We start from the raw sequence: 14,250 nt of genomic DNA on the forward strand, positions 1-14,250 counted from the left end.
AAAGCTTTCATGGAAACATATTAGATTTCGAAGGGCAGATATTAAAAGGGCATAATGGCATAATGTGCAGCTATTTGAGAATTGCTCTCCTCTTAAAAAGAGAGAAAGATGCATTGTATGCAAGAGATCAATGTGACATGGAGCGGGAACCAAGGCGATCTAGATGCGATGTTAGAGGTTGTGAAGTTCATCCTGTTCTTAATCTTTCAATTCAAGCACTTGTGTTGACGTGTGCAAACATCTGTATAAGAATCCTGTGGAGGCAATGGCTTCTAATGCCGGTGAGAGCATTAATGTACTGGTAGACTCTGTCTAGAGAGCAGGGACCGGATTTAGGCTGACTCATGTGCAGGGATGGTTGGATAGATGGGAGTTTCAGAGGTACCCCCCTCGCCAGAGCAAAAGGCTATCGCTGCTGCTTGTGCCTGTGGTACTAACTGCACTGGTTCGTCCTCAGATTAAATTCTCACAGCATTTGTGTCACTTCTATCTGATCCTGAGCACTGCTAAGCACCCTTAATGCGGATTTGAAGTTGATAGAAGCTAAGAGTGCTGAGGCAGCTCTCCAGACTGAGACCTTGGAGAAGGACACGCAGCTCCGGTGTGAAGTCGATTCACTTATCAGTGCAGGTTAAACACTTGCTGCGCTCTGTACTTGCCACTGAGCCGCACGTGGGCCTGTGCAAGCCAGCAAAGCCACAGGTCCTGCCCTTCCTCACAGTGCTATGTTGATGTCTTTGCAGATGACAGAGGGCCGGCACTGCCAGGTGCATCTCCTTGATGACAGGAACTTGGAGCTGCTGGTTCAGGTACAAACTCCTCTCTTTTGGGTACCAGTAGCACAAGGCCAGATTTCTCTCCTTATTTGCTTTAGCAGTGCTGTTGGGGGGTGGTGCAGAAGTGATATTTGAAGAAAAGCTATCTCTTACTAGAGGAACTCGTAGGTGTGGAGTAAACAGGGATGCTTTCACGTGTACATGCTCCTCCTTACACCCAAATTAGCAAGAGGCTTTCCCTTAGGCATTAGTGCCTGGTGGGCAAAATATCTGCCATCAGTTCCATATTTGGCTTCTCGTCTGCTTTCACCAACGTTCATGAATTGAACCCCTTATGGTGCTGGTTTTCTGTAATTTAGAAGGGAAGAAAATTCTCTTTGGGGGGATGTGTTTTATTCCCAGAACAGAACTTAAAGCATGAAATCCTCTAGAACACTATTTCCTTAATTGAAAAATCCCTCCTGCTGTAAGAGCAGGAAAGCCTGAGCTGCCACTTTTCTCCCCTGGAAAGAGGAACACAGCAGTCAGTCCGTCCATGCACTTCAGCTTGATGTTGCGGGTTAAGTACATAATTGCCTCTCCATGTTCTGCATGTCCCGAGACTCCACGGAGACATTGAATCCAACTGCCTGAGTCTGATGGAGGCACTTGTGTTTTGAGTTGTACAACAGGGTTTTAACTTGGCTGTGTATACTTAAACGTCAGTATTTGCAGAGAAAATTCTTAATTTCAGTCCAGGCTTTTCACATATAATAAATTATTTTTATTCTTTCAATAGCCCAAACTTTTGTCTCGGGAATTACTGGATCTGGTGGCTTCACACTTCAACTTGAAAGAAAAGGAGTATTTCGGAATAACGTTTATAGATGATACGTAAGTATGCTCATTTATTTTAAACAGCTGTGTGATTGTTGCAACATGAAACCTACCCCCGGCGCCATGGCAGCTCAGCATGATGGAAAAATGACTCTTTATTTTGAAGAAGATAGATTCTTCTACTTTGTGCTTTTTGGCTGAGAAAAGGGGAAGGCACAAACCAGAAAATATTTGGAGAATATCTGCTGTGCACAAAGCAGAGAATACTTGTAAAACACCTTCTTGATGCTTTAACTTTTCGTGTTTGTCTCTCAAGGTGAAAAAATTGATTCAGCAATCATTTCCTACATGAAAACGCTTAGCTTACCTACTCTGCTGTTTCAGTAACTATGAAAAGGTTTTGCATTTATTTTCAAAATTAATTGCTCCTATTGCTTTGCATTTCAATCTCAAATGTATTACTGTATCTTTTAAACCCAAGCTTCCCTAGCGCCAGTGAAATATGAGGTTAGTCCGTCCCATTAGAAACTTCCCTCTGGCTTCCCTATTACTTTTAGCAATCTAAGCTATTCTGTAGACTACTAGAAAGAGCTGCAAAAGCAGAGTATGCTCGAAATGCAGAACTCTCCCTTTCTGGTAGCTGGACCATTGCAAGCATATGGTGATGTTTGCGCTTTGTCATCACTGCTGCTGTGAGTGAGGCAGCTCAGGCAGCCACTGCTGCCCTCTGCTAGTGGGCTGCTGGGCTGGGTGGGATGCTGTGCCTGGGCTCTGGAGCACATGGGAGATTAACCCAGAGTTGGCTGGGTTAGTTGAAATCGCAGCTGGTGTTTAGACTAATCTGTCAGCATTGCCTTGAAGTGCTTCCTCAGTCTGCTGGGTGCAGGAGTTGGCTCCCCAGGGACGCTGTCTCCAGAAGAGTTACATTCAGCTTCCACAAAAAGCTGGAGCTGAGCTGCTTTGAGTAGTGTGGAAATGGAGTTGTGCATTAATACAGCCCCTTGATAAACCTCCTCTTGTCCCTTCTCTCTGTTGCTGCTTTTTATGGTGTCCTGGGTGGAAGGTTTCACCTACAAATCATGTCAGAGCTGTGTTTGGGTCCACCCTACCAAGGCAGCTCCCATCTGCAGATGCAGGGCTGGCTGTGGGAGCTGGTAGGAACCTCTTGCTCCAGGATCCTCACCACAGCACTGTGTTATTTTTACTAGCCACTGTCATCTTGGGCTCTCCCTAGAGTATATTTACTACATCCTTGTCCTTTCAAGTGTTAGAAAACACTTTCTTCCAGCTTTTCTGTAAATCCTTTGAGGATGCTCTTTGCACTTGGCTTAATTTCTCCCCTAGAAATCCTGCTGTGAAATTCTTCTGGAGGTTTTTGGTTGCTGCTGCTCCCTCATGGTGAGCTTTAAAGTGCCTGCCAGGAGAATAACTAAAAGATTTTGGCTTTCCTAGGAACACCACTGGGAGTCCAGAGATTTCCTTGGGTGAAAGGGATTGGGCTGGGTGCTTGGAGGGAGCGTGTGGCCTCTGGAGGGCACCCATGCCCCAGCCTTTGGGGCAGCCACAGCCTCTGTGCTCCACCTCAGCCTTGCATCCTCAGGGAGGTTGTTGGGCTTTGGGAGCATTTCTGTTTTCTTTCTGACTTCCTTCCAATTTCAGTCAGGGCAGTCACAGCAGAGAGAACTGTGTTTTATACAGCCGCTGCGTTAAATGCGCGTGCCTGCAGTAAACCTCTTTGCTCTGAAATGGGAGTTTGTCACGCTGGGACTGAGGATGGCACGGAGCAGTAGTGGTGGGGTTTACAACCACAAAGCTTCGTGGTCACTGTGCAGCAGAAGACACCAGACCCATTTCTGCTGTAGGTGAACATTCAGCCTCTGTTACAGATCAGATCCCCCTGCAGTACAGGAGAAGTCTATCGAAGTGTCTCCATCTGTGGCAAAGGAGAGTATTTCAGCAGTATTTTTTCTGGGTGCCGTGCTATAGGTAGAGTGCTGCAGCCAAGTATATGTGTGAAGAGCGTTATCTGCCATCCAAAAGTGAATTGCATCAAAATGTGAAAGTTAAGGAAAAAAAGAAAATTATGTCACGAGATGTTTGTCTGCCTCTGACACTTCTTAAAGTAACACTTGGAGTATACATAAGCGCTGAAAAGACCTCATTTCTGTGTTGCCTGTTCCAGTTTTTTTTACCCACCTCCACAATCTGTTTCCACAGAGGTCAAAGTGTTTGGCTGCAGCTGGATCACAGAGTCCTGGACCATGACTTGCCCAAGAAACCAGGCCCCGCAACTTTGTACTTTGCTGTTAGGTGAGTAACTGTTTCCACCAAGAAAACATTACCGCTTGGGTTTATTTATCACGAGGGAGGTTTGTTTAAAAGAACTGGTTATGGATTTGATAAGGGAAATAAATGTCAAAGTAATACATTATTTTTAGAAGGAGATTAGGTCCTGGGTAAGTGCCTTTGTATTTTGTATTTAACTACAAAATAAAGTACTTTGGAACCTGCTACTTTTTAAACAGTTGACTAGGATATTCTTCTGTGTTCCTTTAGTTTAAAACCCTGTATTTTAGATATCTGCTTTGTCTGACTTGTCTTTAGTAGTCTTAAGTTTTAATATAGTTTGTTTTTTAAAAAAAAACATCCATTTTCTTCTTATTTTGTTTACTTAAGGGTTATCTGTACTTGAAAGGGATTGCTAATGGCTTCTTAGCTCATACAGCTTAAGCCGGTCCTCAGGAGAGAATAAAATCCCTGGCAAAGTGATGATTTTGGCTAATGTAATTGGATTACTTCAGGGCTTTTTCTGGCAAAGCTTTGCTGGTTAAGGGCCCGAAAAAAAACCCATGCCCTACGAGACAGAGCTGTGTTGGCAGAGAAGGCCAAGCATCATATTCTTAATATTGCTGGAGTTTTTGTTTTCCTTACAGTCTATGATGAAAATGAGAGCAGACTGACCTCATTCACTTTTCATATCTCAATAAATTTATGCCTTGTGTGCTTAATTATTTGAAGCACTTCCAAGGCAGAGCCTCTTGTGTAGCTGGGTCAGTTGGCACTGAAGACTCGCCGCGTCCTCCACACGCTGGTCATTGAGGGAACAGTTCAAACAAGCAGCACACTGTGTTTGCTGAATATGTGCTTATTTGTAATGGAGTTCAGAGCTTATCTTCCCTTTCCTGACTTTTAACAGAAAGACAAAAATCCATTTAGAAAGGGGTGATGGGCTCTTCTGTATATTCACTGTTTGAGGATCTGGGAGGCTAAAATTTATGACTACCCAAGAAAGCCTTGAAGGCAATTATATGACTTTAACATATCTTTGGTTGGGATTAGTACTGTTGGCTTGTGCTGTTCATTTTGGCCCTCTTTGATGCAAGATGGTCCTCTACAGGATAGGGCGTGCAGAGACCTGGGAGAGAGTTAATGTGTGCAGAGTGGACTTGGGAAGATCAACATCTAGAAGCTGATTTTAAGCCTTACTACTCCAGAGTCATAAAAGATCCAAAACAAGCAGTTGGGAGCCAAGGAGGTGGGCAGTGAGTAGCGTAGCAGGAAGAGGGTAGGGAAATAATTAGCAGTATAGAAACAGTCTGATTTGTAGAAAATAGATATTCCAGCAGAAAAAAAAAAAGCGCTTCAAAACCTGCAGTGCTCTGCTTTGTTACAATGTTTTAGATAAGAACCTGAGTCCAGGCATTTGCTCCATGGCATATGTCTTGGCTGGTTAATTCAGACACTCACCTCACATGAATGCATCTGTTTTGTTGTAGCCTATTCCTTAACTAAACTCCCATCAAAGTAGCCAAAATATAGAGGTGCAGCTGTGGCTTGAATGGAAAGCTGAGTTGGGTGTGGGGCGAGTGGCATGAAGGGGATGGGCAGAGAGCCCCAGCGCTTGACTCTCGTTCCCCTGGGCCAGACAGCAGCCGTGCATGACGTGACAGCAGTGGGTGCTGCTGCAGGGGCAGGGTGTCCCTCGGGCTGGGCGAGCCCTCCTGCACTGCGTATGCCTTCTACATGGTCAGGTTTGAAATGCAAGTATAATGAGTCAGTGCACTGAGCTGCTGGTCTTATAACAAGTGGAGAATGTGCAACAGCATCAGTTCTCAGTGTCTTTCAACACTGTGCTGGGCAGTCTCCAGTAGCAACACTGGAAATGGGGAAGATCCCAAAATACCCAGTTATGACTGTCCTTTTGTTTATAACTTGTCAGCCTTTATATTTTGCTGTTCAGTGACGAAACACATGAGAATCCTTTTAGATTTTCATTATTTTTCTTCAGCTGGTATAAACTCACACCAGTCAGAAAGTTTTATTATGGCACATGCAGCTGGTGAACAGCTCTGTAATGCAGATTTATGACTTATAAAGCATCCTTTTAGTTTTAAGGATGCTGACAGCATCAAAATAAAAGCAGAAAATACAGTTTTCGTGTTACCAAACATACCTGTCATCCCCTGAACATCCTTATCTCTGTGGTCCAGTGTGTCCCGTCTGTACTGTGGTGTCAAGAACATGATACAGCTTTTGCCATGGAAGAAATAGAGCACGCAGACTTGGCAGGAGCTGGGGGCAACACCTCAGTGCCCTCTCCCTAAATCTATAGATCCTACAGTCTCCTGATCTGCACCAGCAATAACTGGGAGCTACCTCTTTTAAGAACCAGGGGTACTATCCTGCTTCTGTCAGTCATGTCTGATTGTCAGTTGAAAGAAACTGCAAGTGCAAATGGGGTCAGGTGAGGAAAATTGCCTTTTTGGTGCAGCAGAGGAAGAAAGGCTTTAGAAGGCTAAGGAAGGTCTCTGCCATGGAGAGCTGTTCTGGAAATGGGTTGGGAAAGGACAAAGAGTGAGGCTCCTGCCCTCTGATGCTCTGATTTTCTGGAGAGAAGCACGGAAGTGTATTTAAAGTGAAGTTTAGCAAAGTTGTTGAAAAAAAAAAAAAATTATACTAGGTGTAATCAAGAGAGGGTGGAAATACCTGTGGTTCCTATAGATCTCGGTGAAAGGCGAGTCATGAAAATAAATAGCCTTTCAACTATCTGGGGCAGGCTGCTGGCTTGAGTCTGCTCCTTGGACCGACTTGTAAAATGGGTAAATTATCTCCTTGTCCTGCAGAGGCATGCTGGAGAGTGCTTTAAAATTAATTTGATGGAACATGCTGTAGGAATGAGAAATATTAAGATAATTACTATTTAATATATTGCTTGTCTCAAGATGCAGCATAAATATTGTATACGTTCTTAACAAGTTCCTAAAGATGTTCCTAAAGCTAGCAGGTGCTAGCTTTACTGTTTCCTACCACATGCTCTGTGCTGCTGTTGTGGACATCTTCCAATGTCTTGCAAATCATCCACACCAAGAGATCAGTGGCCAGAGCTGGAGGATGTGAGGAGGCTTAGGAGCACTGTGGGACAGGGATTGGCTTGGTTCTGATAAACAGTGGGTTGTATGCACTGTGTTGGCCATCCAACTCTCCTGCTATCGAAAGTAAGACATTAGGAAGCCCTGGTGTGGTCTGCACTGCTGGGCCAGTGATGGTGGCCCAAGTCTTTGCTTGGCCAGGAAGAAAAGTGAGTCTTCTCACTAGCACTAGGTGGGAGAGGCTGGACCCAATGAATTCATTTTCTGTAAGGAGCACAGTTATCCTGCTTTCAGACCCAGATAAAAGAGGATTGACAGGACCATGTTCACACAAATTTGTTTCTCTAAACTGAGTCAGCAGTTCCACGCTTCTGAAATTATGGATTTGTGTTCTCTGCACCATATAATACATCTCAGCACTGCTTGATTTGGTGCCTCGAGTGAGTCAGAGAAGCACACAGACAGGTTATGTGCAATTTTGCAGAGTGCCAGTGGCATACACGATGCTTGGTGTAGCTCTATAACAAACTGGGACCCATCTGCTGACCTTGACTGGGCCGGAGTAACCAGCCATGAGATGGCTTCAGCTGGTAGCACCCCTGGGGTGCACTCGGGAATGAGGAAGCTGGGGACAGGCCATGAAGGAAGGCAGGGAGCAGTGTGCAGAGTGGTGCCTGCAAGCCTGAGCCAGTTGCAGCCCTTCCATGTAACCCTCTGGTTTTGGGGCTCCTGTCATCATTAGGATGGATGTACCCAATGGTATAGAGGTGACTTGAAAGTGCTCCTCATGTGTGTTTTTGTGTTTGTCCCTGTTTGCTTGGAGCAAAGTTAATCATAGAATCACAGAATCACTAGGTTGGAAGGGACCCACAGGTTCATGGAGTCCAACCATTCCTAACACTCCCTAAACCATGCCCCTCAGCACCTCGTCCACTCCACTCGTCCCTTAAACACCTCCAGGGAAGGTGACTCAACCCCCTCCCTGGGCAGCCTATCCCAGTGCCCAATGACCCTTTCAGTGAAAAAATTTTTCCTGATGTCCAGCCTGAACCTCCCCTGGCGGAGCTTTAGGCCATTGTCCCTTAATGCCTCACAGCCCATGGCTGCTCTCTGCTCCTGGAGCAACAATGGTCATATGGGACTGCTGCCAGCCCCTCTCCTCCAGCACAGTGCTGGCTTCCCGACCTGCAACACGCTGCTTGGAGTTACCTTTTCCACTTCTGTGTCTTTATCTGCATAGGAAGGATGGGCTTCACTGCTTTAACACTTGACAGGGCTTTAAAATGAGATGAAAAGTCATGAGTCATCTACAGTTTATTGAACAAGGAGTTTGCTATTCCCTGTGAGCTGTGAGCCTGTGATTTTTCTGCTTGTTTCCTCTTAATAGGCAGGAAATTAAGTGCAGTAGCTCATACTTCTGTTGTGCTATTTTATTACTAGAGAACAAAATACTGAGGAAATAAAATTATTTGGGAGGAAGATAAAACCTATTCAAGAAAGTAACTGTGTGGCGTTTTATTTTACTTTTCAGATTCTATATTGAAAGCATTTCCTTTCTCAAGGACAAAACTACGGTCGAGCTGTTCTTTCTGAATGCCAAGTCCTGTGTGCATCAGGTAAGCTCCAGTATTCTTTTGAAGTTCTTTATGTGTTTCGCATTTATTGCTCCTCTGCTACCTTACACAGTCCTGCAACTCTCTAGGAGCTATGTCTAATTTCTAGGTCTTATTGAAGTGTTAGAATCTCAGCGTGCTTTCTTTCCCCCTTCACTTAAATGCTGATGCTCCAAGCAAATGGATAAGGATGATGATGGTTTCCTAGTTTTGTTTTCACAGCCCTGCTGTGTGCTCGCTGCACTAGAATGAGTCTTAAATACTCAAAAGCTGTTTAGTTGTTTGAAATCTAGGTTGTAGCTTTGCAGGTAGACTCTCAGTTGCATATCCTTCTATACGCTGCATGATCAAGGCAAGCATCTCTTTACTGATCTCAAGTCAAACTTGTCTCAAGAACAAAAGCCCTATGAAGAGAGTCCTGTGCTGTGAACTTCTTTCCTTAATTCAGTGAAGCAGTGAAGTAATAAAGCCTATAAAGTAGTAATCAAAACTAGTTAGTAAAATACTGTGTATATTAACTTTGTGGTTAAGAAGCTTCCACAGTTTTCTTGAAATATTTGAATTGCTAGAATGTATTTTTTAAAGTTACTTCACAATATGGTAGCTAAAATCTTAAAAAATAAAGTTGTTTTGCTACAGATGCATTCTGATCTGAAAAAAGGGCAGCGAGGCAGCTGCCTTTGGTGTGCCCCCAGTAATCAGTGGGGCAATAGCAGCTGCATTTCGATGAACTTTACCCTAGCAATGCCTGGTGTTCCTGGGATTTTCCAGTTAATGTGAAACTCGGGCTTCTGGCTTTTTTTTTTCATCCCAGTCATGGTTCAACCAGTTTAAAAGGGTGACTCGGTTCTTATAACCTTTTCTTGGAGAACAATCTTGCATCATTAGCTGGTGGTGGAGTTCGGTGTAGCTGGCCAAAGTTTTCACCTTCTAACATGCTTTGTATCCGATATTCATTATTTTATGGTGGAATCAGAAACGTGGCATCCAAGCGGTTAATGGCAAAGTTTGGACTGTGCTTTGCTCAGGGATCACTTTCTGGAAGAGTGGAGGAAACTGAGGCCTTTTTAAAAATGCTAAAGTTTCAAAGATGTTTGAAGAACTTGGGTCCTCACTGCTTAAGATTAATAAAAAGCAAATCTCCGTTTGTCATATCTGCTATTTTAAACGGAGGGTCTTGACAACTTGTAGTCATCTTTTCAGGGAAAACTGGAACAATTTAAACAGAAACCACAAATTTTGGAATGGGAAAATGGATCTAGTTTTAGAATGGAATGTGAAAAATGCCACAGCTATTGAAGTAAATGCTGTCAAGATCAAAACATTTGGTGCAAGTATATGTGTTTGTGTCTATGCATAAACCGCCAGAGGAAGCATAGGAGAGAAGCATGAAAAAACCTTTCCTCACTGATCATAGACACACAAGTCATCAAGCCAATAAGGAGCCACTTCTGGCCTGGATAAGTAATATTATTCAAGCAGCATAACTTCATATTACTGAAATGAAGTGCTGATAACTCGTGAAGTGTTGATGATGCATGGAGTGCTGCAATAAGCAAACTGCATCATCTAGTGAAGTTCAGAGCTTTGGGAGCTGGGAGAGGTTTGAATGAAGGCTGGTTCCTATTTTTCCCCCCAATGGCTTGTGAGGTGTGTTCCCTAATTGGCAGCAACCTGAAGTGCTGGCTTCCCTACTCCTGCAGGCAAAACTGCCAGAAGCAGAGAGGTTTTTCTGTCGTGTCCAGTTTCTGTGGGCAGTGGAGGGACGAGTGTATCACCTCCTCCCAAGAGAAGGATCTCTGTGGGCAGGACCGAGCAATTCAGCATGTAAGGCAAGCCCAAAGCCTCTGCTCTGCCTGCAGCACTTTCTGTGCTGGGTGGCTTCTCGATGCAGCTTCAGCAGAAGCCTGCAGCTACTTCAGCAGAAGTCAGTTTATTTACTTTCAAGGTGCATCTGGTCTTGTGGCTTTTAATCTTCAAATTTTGGTCTTCTAAAAATATTTTATCCTTCTTGGTAAACTTTATAACCAGTCTCTGGGTTTCAAGTAGTGCATGAAGTGCACATGGGACCAATTCTCGTATTTAATGCCATGAGAATTGCACAAGAGGATGCACAGAGGTGTGTTGGATGCACTCGCACAGTATGTCTACTTCCATGGTGCTGCCAGGCTCCCCTGAACTGTGGGGAAGGAGGCACAGGCTGTGGGACCAGCGGCGTCTGCCTCTGAATATGACCAGATGCTCAGCTCTGGTGAAGCAAGGAGCTGATGCTCACTGATGACAGTAAGGAATGTTCCCTGGTATTTCTCAGTTGTTAATCCAGCTCCAGGAGGTTAGACCTGCCTCAGCTTGGCTTGGCTCGGCTCTCTTTTTTCTCCCCGCTTTCCTTTCCTTTCTGCATTCATGGAGTGAAGAAACCTCAGTATCTCAAAAAGCAGTGACCTATGCCCAGCCTCTGTGCCCCGGGTGCTCCTCAACATACGAGGTGTGCTGGAGGATGCCCTGCTGGGGCGATACTCTAGCCTGGATCTTTGTCTGAAGCTTCTGCTCTGTGTGGGACAGGAATGTGGCTCAGAGGATAAATGCTGCAATACTGGGGTGTGAGCAGACCTGCATGGATAAGATTGCTTATCGATAGCTAAGCCAGTCGTGGTTTTGGCTTTCACAAAGCTGTTTCCAAATCTTTCATAGCAGATTTTTCCCCATGGGGGACCTAGTGCATGGAAGAGCCCAAATCCAGAGTGGTGCAGAGCCCTGATGCTTGAAGGAGTTTGTCTTTTACACATTCCTGAGGACTGGCATGCGTTGACAGCACAGCAGTGTGTAGATACCCATGCTTCCATAGTTTGTGTGCTTTAAAGGAGAACAGTTTCCTGAGCAGAGGGTGAGAGGGTGATGCTGCCCTGCACTCAAGATGGTGCATGTTGGTTCTCCAGCCAGCACACAGGATGCACCCGTGAAAGCTAGCCAAAGGCGTGGGCAGATACAGCTGGTGCGTTGTCAAAGCTTAGTGCCAGTCACTCCTCTGGAGGGGATTTGTCCATAGCTTCTGACATTCAGAAGCTGCATCAGAAATGTATTTACAGTGTTCTTTGAGAGATCTGCGAGCAAACCTATGTGTGAAATCCTGTAAGTGGCTCTATTGAATGAAAGAGTATCGTATCTCCTTAATGAAGTCCAGTATTTCTGGGTTCGGGATGGAGCTGCTGGGCAGTGTGTGTTGGCTGTCTTGTCCCAGATGACTGCAGAGAAGTTTTGCTCCCAGTTGATTAAAAATTCAGAATAAAGAATATAGTACATTAAATATATTATATAACATGACAAAATATGGATTCAGAATAATAAATAATGGAATAAAACCCTGCATAACCGTTCTGAAAAGGGTGAAGGTTGGCTTGGTGCTCCGTAGTGCACAGCCATGCTGCTCTTCCTCACCTTTCAACTCCACATTCCTTCCTGTAAATCTTTCTACTCCTTTCTGCAAATTTGGTACAAGTTTCCCCTCCCAGGGGTTGGAGGAATCTGGGGCTTGTGCATTTTGCAATCTCTGTAGACGTTTTGGCAAGGAAAGGACAAGATAGACAATAAAATCTCTGCTGCCAAAAATGCTTTTCTTCTTCCCACCCACTCTCCCACCTCCATGCTCTTCTATACAGTCAAAGCCCCTTTGTGCTACTCGGACCTTTGCTGCCACGCAACACACTTGTTCATCCTCTACGACCTGCGGTGTTCGCTGCACAGTGCCCCTCTGCTTTGCCCTCAGCCCTTATGAGCAGCTGGGGAGCCAGAGGAGACTCCTTTGCCAAAGCGCAGGAGAGCTGAGACCTCACTTTTACTTTTGCAGGTCACGTTTTAGCAGCAGTCCAGTTCTGCATCTGGAGCAAAGAATTGCTGTGCTCCAAGTGTGAGATGTCCATGGTTGCTCCTTTCCACTGCACCCTTGTCTTAACCCACTACCACATCAGCACCAGCATCTTCCTTCTGCATAGTGTGTACTGCTTTATACACCTGGAGAATAAACTTTCTCCCTCTACCAGATTTGTCAACACAACCCATTTGGTGTTTGTGGCCTTGCCCTCCCCATGCCTCTTTTCATATAAACTGGATGCAACATTTGCTGTTTCCTCACTACTGGTGTTTGCATAAACCTTTGCCTCCAGCCGATACAACAAATGCTGCCAGCGCTCTTGCCCTACTCTCCTTTCATGTCGAGCTGCCCATATTTTCCCTGGTCTGATGCTGTGGTCCCCAGGCCCTCTCAGTCCTTTGTGGTCCAGCCAGCTGCTTGGCTCCTGCTCTCCAGTGTCTATGCTCTTTGGGCTGGATCTTGGAGAAGCTGTATCCACTGCCAGGAACAGTTTGGGCCACCGAGCAAGAGGTGGGAGCTGGTAAAACTTAGATCTGCAGGTCCGTGGAAGGGCCTCCCAGTGACTTAGTTACAAGCTCGTTTATCCGTGTGTATTTTGGGAGACTGTAATGGCTGGAAGGATGCTTTGTGTATGCCTGAGCTCTGTTTTCCTACCTGTCTTTTCCAACGCTTTGAGAACTACTGCCTGAAAATCTTCAGTGGTGACAACTTCAATTTAAAATCTTTCTCTCCTGCCACTAACTGTAAGAAGCCGGACTTAGATTTGAGAGATCACTATAAATCTACTGCTTAGCTGGAATTTAAATGAGTGAAAGCCTAGCACTTGGTTTCAGGTGAAATGGGTATCTCGGCATTGATGTGTTTGCACAGGGTTAGGGGATCTTTGTAACACATTCACTGTGTTATTGCACAGCCCATGACCATAGCTGGGATACTTTTAAGGGGGTGGGTCAGAACTGGTCACGCACATGTTGATAAGTTTGGAAAGATAAATTAGTCTTTTCTTCGTTCAAAAGAGCCAAGTTTGGAAAAATAACACCCTGCTTGGCTAGTACAGCACTGTCAAGTTTATTCTGCATTAGAGCTAACTCATATATAGCTCTGCAGCCGTACAGTTGACTCTTTGCCAGTCCTTAAAATATGTTCTCTAATCAATGATCTTGGTTACATTGGCTGTGTTCCTCTTTTCTTCTCTATATTTGGGTGTTGGGGGGGTTATTTATCGAATTTCCTCTTTTTTCTCAGGGACTTGCAAGAAGTGCTGTAAAAAAAGAAAAAAGTTAAAGGAAATGGAAGTTTTCAGAGGAGTCTCTAACAGTGATGGCTTCATGAATAGCAATGCTTGTGAGCGCCTGGCAGCCAGACGACTAGTGCTTACCAAGAAGAGCTGTTGAAACAGACCCCTGGTGTGAGCATAAAGCCTGGCTGGCTTCCAGTTTGTGAAGAGTGAAGTGGCCATATATCAGAGAGCTCTCGAAAGTTTTATAACAGATAGTTCCTAATTTAACCTCATCTCTAGTGAGAGAGGATCATTCCCATGCAGCCTCATAACACTGTAGCTGATCCTAGCCAAGGCTGTTAAACTGTGCTCTATGCATTGCCTGTATTTGCTGCTCTGCTCCCAAAGACAGCACATCATCTGGGGCGAGGATCAGCAGGACCAGCAGAACTGCTGTGTCTTCAGGGCTGTTGTTGCCCATGGGTGCTGGCAGCTGCCTCCCTGGCCCAAATCCACCAGCAGTGTGTCAGTAGGTGAGAAGGATGGAGCATGGTTATGCCTGTGGACGTAGTGTGACAGGAGGAGGAGA

At 45.0% G+C, this 14,250-nt stretch overlaps 1 protein-coding gene across 1 annotated transcript in view; it reads left to right on the forward strand.

Annotated features, from left to right (window-relative positions):
* FRMD4B (FERM domain containing 4B) overlaps positions 1-14,250 on the forward strand; it is an 86,632-nt gene that overhangs the window by 20,675 nt on the left and 51,707 nt on the right. Inside the window, exons 2-5 of the mRNA XM_054076812.1 lie at positions 744-809; positions 1,555-1,649; positions 3,810-3,902; positions 8,493-8,577. Coding sequence (XP_053932787.1) covers positions 744-809; positions 1,555-1,649; positions 3,810-3,902; positions 8,493-8,577 — 339 coding nt within the window. The remainder of the gene's footprint in view (positions 1-743; positions 810-1,554; positions 1,650-3,809; positions 3,903-8,492; positions 8,578-14,250) is intronic.

This window comes from Cuculus canorus, chromosome 11, assembly GCF_017976375.1.
Source record: "Cuculus canorus isolate bCucCan1 chromosome 11, bCucCan1.pri, whole genome shotgun sequence".
Lineage (NCBI taxonomy): Eukaryota > Metazoa > Chordata > Aves > Cuculiformes > Cuculidae > Cuculus > Cuculus canorus.